Below are 15,756 nucleotides of genomic sequence, written 5' to 3'. Positions count from 1 at the left end.
AAAGACCCATTGTAAAGCGATTTGAGCAGGTTTAGTGGATATTGCGCCATATAAAAGCTCGTTTATGATTTAACCCTGTGTTATCGAATTCAAATCAGCATTGATTTCTATCCCAGATAATACAATCATAATATTATTGTTTTCGTCTCTCCGCCCACGATCCATGCGAAGATGGTTTAAGGTGATAGGTATGTATTGCCATAGGTTGAAGAAAAAAAAACCCAAACCCAAATCACTTTTTTTCTATTCTGGCCACATCTGTTTTACTGCATTGATCTATTGATTAAAATGATTTTCAACTTTGACAAAACGTGCCAGGCCTCAGGCCTCTTAAAGCAGCCTCAGGTTAGACGCCATATATAAAAGACTAATATCATTTTAATCAATAGATTTATTTAAACTGCTCTCAGACCGAAATGTATAAAAGTCCGTTTTGTCAATGTAAGTGGATATAACCGAGATTGTATGCAAAACATGTTGATTTGGTATGAGGATATGACAGAATGTTAGGTAAATCGGATTGCACGACCTTGTTGCATTGACCAACAAATACATCCATTGAACACTTGCTCTATCTGCTTTCAAGGATAAAACATCTCAGAAAAAAATCAAACCCAATAAGGTACGTCATTTTTATATAGACACGTCTATATTCTATTTTCACAAAGAAACATTGTTTTCAAAAATATTTGCCCTCTTAAATTGCTTTTAATAGAACAACTTGCTTGCTTGTAATTTAGATGAGATCTTTAAGGTGGTTTTTATACAGCGTTATTCTATCAGAAGAGCACTGTTATCTAGCTCCTATATAAAATAAACTAAATTTTTGTGTGTGCTTTACCAGTTATTCGGCCAAGTTTGAATTTGCTTAATATATCATTTTTTTTCGTAATAGTGACATTGGTGTCGTGAAATATAGATAGCTAGATTTACAAAACACTTCAGAGACAATAGAAGTTGTGATATTTACTTTCATTTAAATCTAATAATAACAAAACAATATTCTGCATTAGACCAATGAGTTACAAGCAATATTTACTGTTCCCTTACAAGGATTTGTTAGGCCTAAAATGTATATATATATATATATTATATATATATATTATATATATATATATATATATATATATATATATATATATATATATATATATATATATATATATATAATAAAATTCCTTTATTCATCCCATAGGGACATTTTTTTCTCTAGGGTTTATTCCAAGGGAAGACTGGAATAACCCAGGCGTCAGCCGCAATGCAGCGTCGCAAATTGAGCTAGGGCGAGGTGACTTGCACAGCGCAGCGGCGAGTGATCGAACTCGGTACTTTTCGGGTACGAAGCAAAGACCGTACCGCTGAGCTTCGCTGCGCCCAAAGATATATATCACGTTTGTTTTAGTCTTTTTGTTTTTTCTACAAAGGATAATAGGGACGCCTCGTAATATTATTCCTATAATGCTATAGCGGTTAAGAGAAGTGAGAGCTCTTGGTAACTACGTTACCCTACACACTCTTTGATACAGTTTAGTGAGAATTACTCATAAACGCGGATGGCAAAAAACAATAACAAAGACCCGAGTGGCGTCACCTTCGTTATATCAATAGTATAATTTGATTGTCACCAGTTCTAAATGGATATAACAATAAAACTTCCCCACTTTATTAAAGGCGAAAGTCTGTCGTAAACTGATTAAACCCTTTTTAAAAAAAACATCTTTAGACATTTGCTTTATATAGATAGAACGAAGTTGACGTCACTCGGGTCTTTGCTATTGTTTTTTGCCATCCGCGTTTATGAGTAATTCTCCCTAAACTATATTAACCAGACTATAAACGTTTAAGGTTACACCTAGTTTTGTGTGTTGGTCTGTCCACTTCCGGATGTCAATGTTGTGAACTTCTTAGACATCCGCATATTATCTATATGACTAGCCGCCTTTAAGAGATGAACACGATGTCAATATGTGATTGTAAAACCAAAAGGACCATTTTTAAAAATGTGATATTTCAATTAAAAACGTGTAAAACCAGTAAAGAAAAGTGTACAGATCTGGAACGGAAGTGTGTGTGAAGATTTGCGTGGTTGTTTTGAATGCACTGACTGGAATGTTTTTGTCGAATCATGTGATAGTGTGGATGAGCTGAATGACTGTGTGAGTGAGTATTTAAAATTCTGTGAACAGCTAGTGTCTTGTAAAAAAGAAATAAAATATTATCCTAACAACAAGCCTTGGATAACAAAAGATCTAAAACTTTTATTGAACCAAAAGAAAACTCTCTTTACTAGTGGAAACAAAAAAGATCTGAAAACAAAACAAAAAGAGATAAAGAGAGTAATATCTAGTTGTAGAGACAAGTACAAAAATAAAATTGAAAAATGCTTTTCTTCTGGGGATATACGGGACACGTGGCGGGGGCTTAAAACTGCTGTTAACTATAATCCAAAGCCCACGATTATATCAGAAGACATCGAAATTGAAACTCTAAATAAATTTTATTCACGTTTCGACACAGCAAACAAATTTGATATTGAAAATGAAAAACATAAATTAGACAGGGCTTTGGAAGATGAAATGACTATTGAGGTCAGTGAAGAAGAAACGAGATTCGTATTTTCGAAACTAAACGAGAGGAAGGCTGCTGGGCCGGATGGATTGAAAGGAAAATTATTAAAAGAATGTGCCCATCAGCTTTCCCCCATTTATACACATATTTTTAACTGGTCCCTCCAATGCGTTTCGATCCCTGAAATTTGGAAAACTTCAAAACTTATTCCTGTTCCAAAAAAAGAAAAACTTGAAACTATGAACGATCTCAGACCTGTTGCAATGACTTCAATAGTCATGAAATCTTTAGAAAAACTTGTTCTTGTTAAAATTAAGAATCAGTTTATATCATTGAGTGATAGTCATCAATTTGCTTACAAACCAGGACGTGGCGTAGAGGATGCCATTTTGCTGTTTACAAACAACATCTACAGGCATCTAGATCACGCTAGGAGCTATTGCAGATTGCTTTTGCGGATTTTTCTTCAGCGTTCAATACAATGCAACCTCAGTTGGTTGTTCAAAAATTGACTAGTCTGAATTTAAACAAGTATATAATTGCTTGGGTGCTCGAATTTCTTACGGAGAGAGCACAATATGTTCAATTAGGACAAAACAAATCTTCCTGTATAACTACAAATACTGGTGCTCCTCAAGGTTGTGTATTGTCCCCTGTATTATTCACAATATACACGAATGACTGTAGAAGTCAAAACCTGAGTGTACCTTTAATAAAGTTTGCAGATGACACCGCTCTTCAAGGCCTCATAACAAATGGCAACGAAGTGGCTTATAGGCAAGAAATTGATAGATTTGTGTCTTGGTGTGATGCCCACCACCTAGAGCTTAACATAAGCAAGACAAAGGAGCTAGTGATTGACTTTAGGAGAGTGAAGGAACCGATAGAACCGTTAAAATTAAAGGACCAATTCGTCCAGCGAGTTCCTCACTACAAATACCTTGGTGTAACGATTGATGACAGGCTCAAGTGGGATGAACACTTGAAAATAATTAAGCATAAGATGTGCAGAAGTACATATTTTTTATCAAAACTCTCTCAGTTTAGAATAGATAAAACCCTCTGCACATTATTTTATAGAGCAGTAATTGAAAGTGTTTTGTCATTTTGTATAACAGCTTGGGGAGGCAATTGCTTAGCAGTGGAAAGGAACAAAATAAATTCAAATATTAAAAAATCCATTAAACGCTATATAAATGATGTTGACGATGTAGATCTTTTATACGAGAAATTTTGTATAAATAAAATAACTAAAATATTAAATGACCAGTATCATCCACTAAGACCATCAATTATTATGTCAGAAAGAAGTGGTCGCCCTTTCTCTATTTCAACGAAAACAGAGAGACACCGAAAATCTTTCTGCCGTCCAGTATTAGGCTTTATAACAACAAGCAATAATCATTTTATATAATAATTTCTCATTTTTACTTTAAAAAATATAAATATCAATTTATTAATTTATTTGTTTTGCAATCTTTTCAATTTTCAATTTATAGTGACAGTTTTAACTATTATACAGTGTTGAAATTATTCATATTATAAAGTGCAGCTCTGGTTATAGAGCTGCTCCTTTTTAAAAAAAAATATATATACATCCTATTTCCATTGTATTTTTATCTTATTGTGTAAATTATAACACGTCTGTACAAAAAATTTCCTTTTTGGGATGCAATAAAGTATTATTATTATTATTATTATTATTATTATTATTATATTATTATTATTATTATTATTATTATTATTATTATTATTATTATTATTATTATTATTATTATTATTATTAAAGTATATAGTCCCTTTCAGGAACGATATCCGTTGCACTTGACATTTACAATATGCAGGTCTGCTATCTGGGCCCACTTATGGCCCTAGTTTAACACCAGACCTGCCTATTTGAAATGTTAAAAATTCGTGGTTTACAGAGGGAAGGAATAGGAGTCACTAGAATTAACTTTACAAATTAATAGTTTACTCTTACCAGTATACATATGCCTTCAAAACCCTGAATAGTTGTTTTCTGGCACAAACGTGTCCTTTTTAAGACATTATATGGAATCAAGAATGTTTATTTATTTCTGCTGTTGACGCCAAAAATTCGTATTTTGACGATTTTTTCGTAGTAGTGGCTTGTCCGTAACATTGTTGTAATGGACAATATTTTTCGTCATTTTTTGAGATTTCCATCACAACAATGAGCCCATAAGGAATTGGGTTATCAGACCTTCAAATAAGTGCACATTAGTTCCACTTATATTCCCACCTATCTATAAATTAAATCTAGGGGGAAGGGTTCCTATAAATTTGATTTTGACCTTCTGTGTCAATCCGACATAAACACTTTTAGGGGCGGTATAACCTATAATTTGTCGGGGAGAACAAAATTATGTCACAAAGAGATTACCAAACCAAAATGGTAATAGGGAACAAAGTGTGGGGTCAAACAACTGGTTACAATCTCATTGAAAGTGTAAAACCACTCTTCCGGAGGACGATACATAGCTTGTATAATTATCTTTTGGTATCAAACTGATGGCATTTTATTTTCTAGTTTAAATGCTGGTCGTCAGGAAGATCGTCCATCCTCGCTTTTTTACGTCTCGTAATCCTAATAATCTGCTTATACACCCTGCTACTAAAATAGTTATGGCATCTTATGATTCAATATGTAACCTATTCATTATTAGTCCTTTAAAGGGCTGGTTATATACACATTCCAATGACTTTGGAACCGGAAAAAGAGAAGGTGTGACATTTTCAGAAATTGTTTCCACTGCATTCAATAAAACATATAAACTTAACTATAGTAAAATGTAGTCCTTCAGGGCCGTCATTGGCCCATGGAGTGGTGGTGGTGGTGATGATGATGGTGATGAAGAAGAAGAAGAAGAAGAAGAAGAAGAAGAAGAAGAAGAAGAAGAAGAAGAAGAAGAAGAAGAAGAAGAAGAAGAAGAAGAAGAAGAAGAAGAATGAGTGAGTGATTCCCTTTGTTTCAATTTGTTATCTTCAGTCCGCAAAATTTAGCAATTAAAAACGTTGTGCATTGTTAGATATGTGACACAAAAGCGTCTTACTGTGGACCACCATCCTCTCAAAAATTACCCTTCTTCTAAAACCACATTTCCAATGTCACAGTACCAGTCACAACGAACACGTCTTGTTCAAGAATTGGTCGCAAGGCACAATGGAATAATCCATCACGTACAGCTAGACTTTAAAAAAAATTACAAATGTATCTTTAAATTAGGTTGGATTGCCCCGACAAGGAATCGAACTCCAATCAAATTGGATTCATGCTGGCTATAACTTTTCAAATGTCATGTGATCAGAAAGTGTAAAAGTCAAAACAAGATCATATAATGGTTTTCTCCTCTGGATACACTTTTATGCTCGCCGGAGAAATATTTCAAAAGGGCGTCCGCCATTGTTCCGATAGTTTAGAGCCTGTTACTAAGTTTCCATGTTTCATGACTGTTGAAGGCTATTGATAAGCGGCGGGTAGCCAACAAGACAAACCTCAGCCGATACTAAAAGGGGATCCCAAGTTTGAAGAATTTTTGGCTGATCTTCTTAACCCCCCCCCCCCCCTCCCCCCACCCCCACATCCTTTTACAGAAATTCTTCAAGGTCCACCACCAAGATGAAGACGTCTATAATCCGTGTCTGTCTGATCCTCGCACTCATCAACATCTACAGTACTCAGGCCGAAATTCTACCCCAGAGCTTTTGTTCTTATTGTGTCAGCATATTTAGATTCCAAGGTGGGTATGCTGCTTTATTCCGTGTACATCGTTCAATCCTTTTTTATAAATTTAATTTAATTTAATTGCGCTTTTATATAGCGCTATATCCACTAAACATGCTCCTAGCGCTTTACAAGGGGTCCCTGGCCAACAGCAACATTTAACATGTAGGACGGGACATGACGCCATTTAGGCGATATTACAATTTTTTCGGCCAGGTACTCATTTTAAATCTGAGTACGGTGAGAGAATGTCAGTAAAGAGCCTTTTCCTAGGACTCAACTATGCGCCGAGCGAGGCTCGAATCCAAGACCTTCCGGTCCGAAAGCGAGTGTCATTCCACTAGACCACATAGCCGAACTTTTTAATGTTTTCTACAGAACATTTTAGTCTCTACCAGCTAATACCCCTTCGCTGAATGAAATGGTTTTTTCCCCTTTAACAGTTTGGACGCTTTAGGCAAAGGTTCACCCCAGCCCTCTCTTCTTCAGTTCGTGCCAAATCCGTGTATTCTGGTTATGCCTCAAAACGCACTATCCACTCCTCCTCTATCTCGCCTTTCAATCCGTGCTAACTGTGACTTTGTCATTCGTTTTCAGCTCTACAAATAGCTATACGTGATATGCAAATTTGCAAATGACAAAATGACTTTGAGTAACGTTTGATTGTTTTGTTTTGTTTTTGTTTTTTTGTTGTTGCTTTTTTGTTTGTTTGTTTTGTTTTGTTTTGTTTCTTTTTGTTTTTTGTTTTTTTGTTTTTTTTTGGGGGTTTTTTTTTGGGGTTTTTTTTTTTTTTGGGGGGGGGGGTTGTAGTTTTCTTTTCTATTTTTTTTTTTTTTTTGCAATACTTTCTTAGAATTAATTCTAAACAAAAAGACTTTGAACTTCACAACCTCTAAAGACGTGGGGGGGGGGGTAACTGGGACTACTGTGTTGGCTCGCAGAAGACCTGTGAAATAAAGCCCTTACTAATACATTACACCATATCTATGACTAAATAAAAAGGCAAAACATCGGATACTTTCAGTAAAAAAGATTCGATCTATCAAGATAACCCCGACCTTTTCAAAATACGACAGCCAAGACTTCCAAGAAATGTTCCAAATGTGTAAATTTCCCACAAATCAAGTGGCCTATTATTATTAGCCTCCTATTATGTACACACATTCTAATCATGCCCGTCACTGCTTTTATAACCGGAAACTCATTCATATCCGAGTCTATTTTTAGGTATGGTTATATTTGCGTGTTCATTGTGTGCCTAACCACCATCTGTGCCCGTTCTTGTGAAGACTTTCTTAATTTGGTGTTTTACCGCGGGTTAGAGAAAACTCGGGAAACTCCCAAAAACAAAAATATTTTAAAGGACAGAGAGAATAAAGCATTGGACGTACAGAAAGTTTAATTCTATTTATTTATATCTATAATTCTAAAAAAAAAAATAAAAAAAAAAAAAACTGGTGAACTACCCTAGGTCATGAAAAAAGGCGTATGTTTTCTGATTCGGGACGAAATTTAATTAATGTTTTTATTTTCCCTCTCGAATAAAGTTATAAAGTTGAGCCTTTATATAACGCAATATCCACTAAACGTGCTCAATGCGCTTTACGGGGGGGGGGGGTACCTGACCAACAACAACACTTACACGTAGGACGAGGCATAACCCTGTTAGACGATGTTACATTTTTTTCGACAGAGTCAACGCCAGGTAACTCATTTTACACATGAATACGGTGAGAGTACGTGAGTAAAGAACCTTTTCCAGGGACTCAACTATGCGCCGAGCCAGGCTCGAACCCAGGACCTTCCCATCCGAAAGCGAGTGTCATACCACAATACCACAAAACCGCACAAGTTGACATACGGACATAAGAAAATATTATTTCTTATCTGGAGTACATTACAGATCTATTTCATGTCATATCATGTATATTTATATAAGACAAGTTAATGTGACCCAACGTCTTTAAAAGGTATTATCTTGGACGACATAAATGCCAAAGAAGGGATTTTAAAGTTTGAATGAACAGAAATGCAGAAACGTTTAGTTCTCATCCCTGTAAGACACAGTATAACAATAACCCATAATGTTTCATTCTTTCACCTTGGTCTCCTTACCAACTATGGGAAAATTGGCACACTCGTTATGATTTACGAACAATTTTCTCAATTCCGATTACTTTAGTATATCACAAAATCTGAATATTTGTTGGGTTTTTTTTTATTTTAGCTATGAGAATTTAATGCTGTTTTGTAGACCTGGTTTTGCTGGAAAAAATTATTTCGAATTAGAGTTTAAATAATCAGTATTTATATCATTGGATGTTTCCGACGATTCGTGGAAAACCCTGAAAATGGTCGGTGAGAAGGGAGTTAAATTCAATGTTTATTATCTAAACCATCTCCACATAATAACGTTTTGAGGTGATGGGTTACAATTAAGAGGCAGTGAGAGTGTGTGAAACACAACACACTGATTCATTGTACCTCGTATAAGTCGATGAATTATGCAAATACGCTAAGCGTAAATAGACATAGATGTGTCTGGTAAAATAATTACTCTCCACTCATGAATACATAATCGACACATCAAGGGATAGGGAAAGATCGAAGTTTGTGGATGATAATGATGATGATGATGATAAAGAATTGATGATGATGATGATGATGGTGATGATGATGATGATGATGATGATGATGATGATGATGATGATGATGATGACGATAATGATGATGATTGTGGTGGTGGTGATGTTGAGGTGGTGGAGGCGGTGGTGGTGGAGGCTGTGGTGGTGGTGGTGGTGGTGGTGGTGGTGGTGGTGGTGGTGGTGGTGGTGAATATGATAAAGATTATTTCAATTAGTCCCTAATTTAGAAATGAAAGCAAATATGTTATAATCTTAATTACTTCCAAAATTCATGGAATATATTTTTTTCATACATAACTATCTTTTAATTCTCGATGTATGGTTTAAATATCATAATATGTCCATAATAATTTTTGTAATTTTTTCTCCTTTGCTTATCTTTAAAATATGACAGTGATTCAGTGATAAGCGCTAAAGATGCAATCTTTTATTTTCAGGTTGCCTGGACAAGGAGACTTTCTTCTGTAAAATGTTGGCGTTAAAGTTTAACCTCAAACCACTTAGAGGAAGAACTGAATTTTGTTCTGAATTTCGTGAGTACCAACCATTGAGGTCCTTGTGTCGAGTAAATCGAAAATATTCACGAGCCCATCACGTATTTCGAAGATTATACTATGCTAGGTGGCCGTCAAGTAAAGGAACACGACCCGGAAGGGTCTCCGGTTCGAGCCCGGCTTCAGACACATTCGAGTTTTTGTTTTTGTTTCCTTGGACAAGATTAATCCATAATTTGCTTACTTAGGACAACATGGGTGATTCCTGTTGACATCAGATGTTTGTTTGATAGATTATCTATATTTCTTCATCTACGCCTAGATGACGGCGTTTAACGATGACTCATGGAAGGTCGTAGTTTTTGTACCATGCCATCAAAAGAAATTCTCATCTCCATTATAATTTCTATCTTACCCCAGCTTTCTCCTCGAAGCAAGCCTGCTTCAACCGCAGCGAAATTCTCACTGGAAACTCCCTATTGGAGTCAGGTCTTTCGATTTTATTTTTTTTTTGGGGGGGGGGGGGTTAGATCATACACACAAACATGTGTTCTTTCGAATATTTGTATTTTTAAAACAATTTTGTAAGCTAGTGTCCATATCAACAGTACACTTTTTGCCTCTATAATTCGTAACCCACGTATTCTCTTCCGAAGAGGAGCACTCTCAATCTCTTAACAATGACTTCCAGTTTGTTATTACGATTGATGTATTTTATTTACCAGGCACTGACTACTGTTCTGCCTTACTTTTAAAAAAAAACACATTTTGAAAATTTAAGCCCAGAAAATCAGTTTTTCAAGTATAGATAGAACGAAGTTGACGTCACTAGTACTCTGGTCTTTGTATTTGGTTTTTTGGTGTTTTTTATTTTATTTTTTTTTTTTTTTTTGCCATCCGCGTTTATATGAGTAATTCTCACTAAAAGGTATTAACCAGACTATAAACGTTTTAGGCTCCACATAGTTTTGTGCATTGGTCCGCTATACTTCCGGATGGCAATGTTGTGAGCTTCTTAGCCAAGCGCATACTATCTATAGACTGATCTTTCAATGGCCGCTTGATTTGTGTGAAATCTAAAAATATTTGTTCAATGATAGTTGGTAGGGGAATAAATGAAACATTTTAAAACGTATTGGGCAAAGCAGAATATTTAATAAATGACGCCCTTCCACATGTCATCATTTGATGCCGATACCTAGGTATTTGGAGGACAAGTTTGCTGGCCAAATATTTTAGTATTTTAGAGAACGGCAATGGTGTTAGTACTCACCTTTTCAGAGCACAAAATTAAGGCCAAACAAACGTATTCTTATTCTCTTATTTCTATCAGGTGGTTCACAAAAGAAATGAAGTTGCATTTTTTACCAAAGCACTGACTTAGCGTTCAGGGCTCAATGGGGATGATCAATTATATTACATTTCCATGTGCTCGAGGACTTTGGTCACATTGCAAAATGTGCTTAAAATGACCCACATAGTGAAACGTGTTCACAGTTTGAGAAGTATCCAACGTTACAATTGGTCATTTTGCTCAGCATGACTAATTGGGTATGTTTACAACTTTCATCAACAAAGCAGTGTGTTTACATTGAGACATGTCCGATCATTGTACAGCAAAAAAGCATTTGATCAATGATTAGGTTGGACGAATACCTTATGAATATAGAATGCTCCCATTCATATCTACCTTATGGAAAGAGTAGTCTTTCAGTTCTTGTGCACAAATCATGTGTTGATTTTGTAATACATATAATCGCACTGCAGTATCGAACAATGTCATTTTTTTACACGCTTGTGTAAATGAATTGTGAAAAGTTTTAAGTTTGGTACGTGAGACTCTTGGGTATTCTGTGATTGTTTTTATTTTAATTTAGTTTATAATTAGAGTTGTTCGTGTACTGTGTTAGGGTTGAATCTTTGGAATATCTACTCCCAGAGCCCTCCAGATGAAGGGAGGTTTGGCGCACTATAAATCCATACTATGGTTATTATTATTATTATTATTATTATTATTATTATTATTATTATTATTATTAGTAGTAGTAGTAGTAGTAGTAGTAGTAGTAGTAGTAGTAGTAGTAGTAGTAGTAGTAGTAGTAGTAGTATAGTAGTAGTAGTAGTAGTAGTAGTAGTAGTAGCAGTAGTAGTAGTAGTAGTAGTAGTAGTAGTAGTAGTAGTAGTAGTAGTAGTAGTAGTTGTAGTTGTAGTATCATTATTATTATCATCATCATCATCATTATTATTATTATTATTATTATTATTATTATTATTATTATTATCATTATTATTATTATTATTATTATTATTATTATTATTATTATTATTATTATTATTATTATTACTATTATTATTATGAAGAAGAATTTGGATGGCCCAAAAGTTTAGCTTGTTGTCATGCATTCAAGTGGACGTCGACCTTACAGCTGATTCCCTGTGAATCCCATGTTCTATTCCTCTATCTTGAAGTCTCTTACCTTGCCGTTCTTAAACAATCTGATCAATGATAAAAGACGTCAGACAAGATCTTTGCATGTTGTTGATGTGATGTAGGATTGAAATAGATTCTCTATTTTTTAAATATTTCTCGACTTCTCTGTTGTCATCATCAGCCTGTGAAGGATACGGGCAGAACACGGGTACCACATGCACTGGATTGCTGTCATGTAATATCAACAAGATTCTAGTCAAAGGGATATGTCCACTCAGTAAGTTTAGCTGTCTGTTTTATATTATATATATATATATATATATATATATATATATATATATATATATATATATATAAATCTTTTGATAATTTATGTTGTGTTGTTTTTTTTATGTCGTTCTTGTTGTCGATAATTACAATAGTTACTAATTCAGAGGCATTGGCGCTTGTGCTCTTTACTCCAATAGCATATCTGGGAATCGTCATTATCATTTATCTGGCTTAGGAATATCAATGAGTCCAGGATTGTTCCCTGGTGTAAGCATGCATTTATCTGTATTTCATTTTTTTCTTCCAACTCGGATTTATTTCTGACGCTATGGTTTAAAGAAATCACGTGATCCATTCTAATAGATGCCGAAAGACTCAGTACATTACAAGTTTGATTAAAAGCTCTTCATGATCTACTTTGTCAAATGCACGAGAGAAATCTAAAAGTGTTTAACTGATTGATATATAGTACCCGGAAAATGTAAACAGAGTTTGTTGAGACAGGGTTTGTTGATGTATATAGTTGTATTGCATATTTGACTGGCTATATCTGGAAAAGACAAAAAATATCATTCTAAGTTCGCAAAGCTTGATGTTTAAGTTTGCATAAGTTTAGATATGCTTTTCGTTCGTTTGTTCTTTTGTTTTTGTCTGTTATTTCGGTTAATCATATTATTTTCAAATTTGATTAAGTGTTTTTGAATAATCAAATATGGCATTTATTTCTTTGTTCCTCCGTTTTCCTTGAAGTAAATTTTAAAAGATACCCAAACGAATGAATGAACAGAAAATATATATAATGATAATTAGGTAAGTATAATTAGGTAATATAATATTATGGCAGGGCTTTGAACAAGTGGGTATATGAATATTAACAGAAATAATATAGATTTGAAAATTGTCTTTGTTTTATAAATTGGTGACGAAATTGTTATTGATAATTTAATATTTTTTTAGAGTGAGATAAAAATTCATGTCCAAATTCGCTTTTCTGTTTTACCTTTTCTCTTTTGCCTTTTCCAGACAAATTGTGTTGTGCTCCGTGAAGGATGACGGCCCCATTGCAACTTTAGACTATTTAATATCTAGTTATTCGTTATATCAGATTAGAATTCTTATGGCTGTTGGATTGGATATTTGAGAGCGGTGACCTGTATAGACTGGACGAAAAAAAGTGATAGTCAGTAGACGAGGTTTTGATCAAAGTGTTTTGTCTGGCACTGTTTCACACACACTTTTTCAGATCTTTCTCTACACCAGTGCCTGCTCCCTGATTTGTCATAAACGATTTTTGGATGCGTAATTTGGAAATCATAAACTACTGTTTAATATTACGGGTTGAAGCCTAAATATTGCAACAATGCAATGAAATCTATTTGCCTCTTACTACTTTTGTCGTCATTACACGAACATTACACTTATTGCAAATAACAAATTACCTATTAGCAATCAAGTTGCATAAATCTATTTAGTAGCTAATGTTTGATATAGTATAATATCATGAATCCAACTCAGATTAAGTTTAAGAGACGTGAAATTTAAGAAAATAACTTTATTTTAATCATCCCTATGGATATTTGTGGCCTATTGCTTCAACTTGATATTCTGTCGGACTGACTTGGATCGTAGCCTTCCTTAACTCTTAGCCTGACATTGACCAAAATAGTACATCAGAATACAAGGCCAAACCACCAAAAGATTTGTTTAAAACGTGAGTTGTATTCAATAGTTCAACCAATGGGATCCATTGTTTCCTGGTGCACAACTAACGACAACTCACTAGATAGTTCAATTATCTAAAGATGACGTCAAAATACAAGTTCTAATGTAAGTTAAAGAAGGCCACGCTTGGATGTTAAATTGGAATGTATGGGCAAGAAAAATTATACATGGATTAAACTTATAATTATTATATTTATAAGGATGAAAATAGTTTTCTTGAATTGACTGACACTAACATGCAACAGTTTTGGATAGTTTAACTATTAAACCCCTTGTTCCACCAAACATAAAATATATAGCAGTAAATATATAATATTATTGAGGATATATTGACGGAAAAAGATTTAAATATCAAGATGACAGGTTAGGAAGCAAGGACTGGGTAAGGTTCCTGACCTCCCGTGTCTTCTTTTCCCCTGGATCTGTTTTCAAATTGCTTTCTGTCTTTGTCTTGGAATGAAATTACTTGGTTTTGTCCTGACCCTTGCCAGTCCTTGGGTGTGAGGAAAACAGTCAAATGTATAGTGATAGTTTTGGGAGATGATATTTTTCCTTGTAAATCATCTCTTTGTTATTTTTTTTATTTTTAACATATGATTTGTAAACATTTGAGCGTGTTTCTCTTAGTGGGATCTTGTGCTGGTGTCTGGGTGAGACTTTTAGGTGACCGGAAACTAAGCCCACTGATAGTGTGGCCTTGGAATCTACATCTGTTCCCTATTTGAACAATTTCCCCTATATATTACTTTATCCTTCAGTCCTTTTAATTGTACATTAAGAATGTTTTTACTATCCAGTTTTCTTCATTTTTACTGGCACTGATTTGACCTAAATGTGTTGCAAGCGCCGTAAAACCCTTAAGACCAAAAAAAAAACCCAAAAAAAACAGGAAGCAATGACTGGTGTAGTTTAAAAGTTTGAAAAGCTGTGTGTGTGTGTGTGTGTGTGTGTGTGTGTGTGTGTGTGTGTGTGTGTGTGTGTGAAATGGTACCAGACAAAGCAGACAGGAAATACAAGAAAAATCATCCCAAAAATATCAGCTTACCTCGACTGGGGAAGTTTTTCTTGTAGTTTTCTTTCTGCTTCATCTTGCACATACCTTTTCATATCAACATGGGGTAACATGTCTCAAAGATTTATCATTATGTAATGTTATTTTATACTTTATCAATATTTGACTATCCGGTGTACCATATGATATTATGAATATGCAGCTGTTTTTTTTACTCTAAGGAGCCAAATATAACAAAATAGTGTTGTATTGTTTCATGTAATTTATGGCCATTAAATTGAATGTAATCGTGATAATTATCTATATAAAAGACAACTACATAATATAGTGTTTGTGTGTGGACGCAAATCTCGTTGTTTAAATAACATTTATCTGATGATTGATGGAAAAAATAAATGAAAATTTTGAATAAATAGTTATTTATAATTTTATATTCCTCTGATGGATCTTCCATTTTCAATTTGTAAAAAAGTAATAGTGATGAGCTACATTACCTTTCCATGTGCTCAAGGTCATTGGTCATATTGCCAAATGTGTTCAAAGTGAACCATAAAGTGAAAAGTGTTCACAGTTTTTAAAATATCGAACTGGTCAATTTGTTTAACTTGACACATGGGTATGTTTACAACTTTCATAAACAAAGCAGTGTGTTTACATTCAATAAGAAATATCCAATCCTTCACTTAACTGTATTATCCAGACTATAAAAGTTCATGCTTACACAGAGTTTTGTGTGTTCATCCGTTATACTTCAGGACGGCAATGTTTTGAGCTTCTTAGCCAAGCACATAACAAAGAAGCGTGTTTATATTTATTAAGAAAATATTCATTTTTGACAGCAACAAATCATGTTATTGTTGACTCTCACT

General features: G+C 34.3%; 1 protein-coding gene across 2 annotated transcripts; it reads left to right on the top strand.

Annotated features, from left to right (window-relative positions):
• The first annotated feature begins 482 nt into the window (after nucleotides 1–482).
• On the top strand, nucleotides 483–15,318 carry LOC144970728 (uncharacterized). Of its 2 annotated transcripts, none has more exons than XM_078910685.1 (5): nucleotides 483–622; nucleotides 6,184–6,329; nucleotides 9,396–9,491; nucleotides 12,065–12,160; nucleotides 13,177–15,318. In XM_078910685.1, the coding sequence occupies exons 2-5, from the start codon at nucleotides 6,209–6,211 to the stop codon at nucleotides 13,197–13,199; spliced, it is 336 nt and encodes a 111-aa protein (XP_078766811.1). In that variant the 5' UTR covers nucleotides 483–622; nucleotides 6,184–6,208; the 3' UTR covers nucleotides 13,200–15,318. The 2 variants fall into 2 exon arrangements, with proteins under 2 accessions (XP_078766811.1, XP_078766810.1); XM_078910684.1 differs by lacking the exon at nucleotides 483–622 and adding an exon at nucleotides 664–754.
• Nucleotides 15,319–15,756: the final 438 nt, after the last annotated feature.

This window comes from Berghia stephanieae, chromosome 4, assembly GCF_034508935.2.
Source record: "Berghia stephanieae isolate SIO BIC M18660-M18661 chromosome 4, UCSD_Bste_1.3, whole genome shotgun sequence".
Classification (NCBI taxonomy): Eukaryota; Metazoa; Mollusca; class Gastropoda; order Nudibranchia; family Aeolidiidae; genus Berghia; species Berghia stephanieae.
This window is presented reverse-complemented; position numbering and strand designations above follow the sequence as displayed.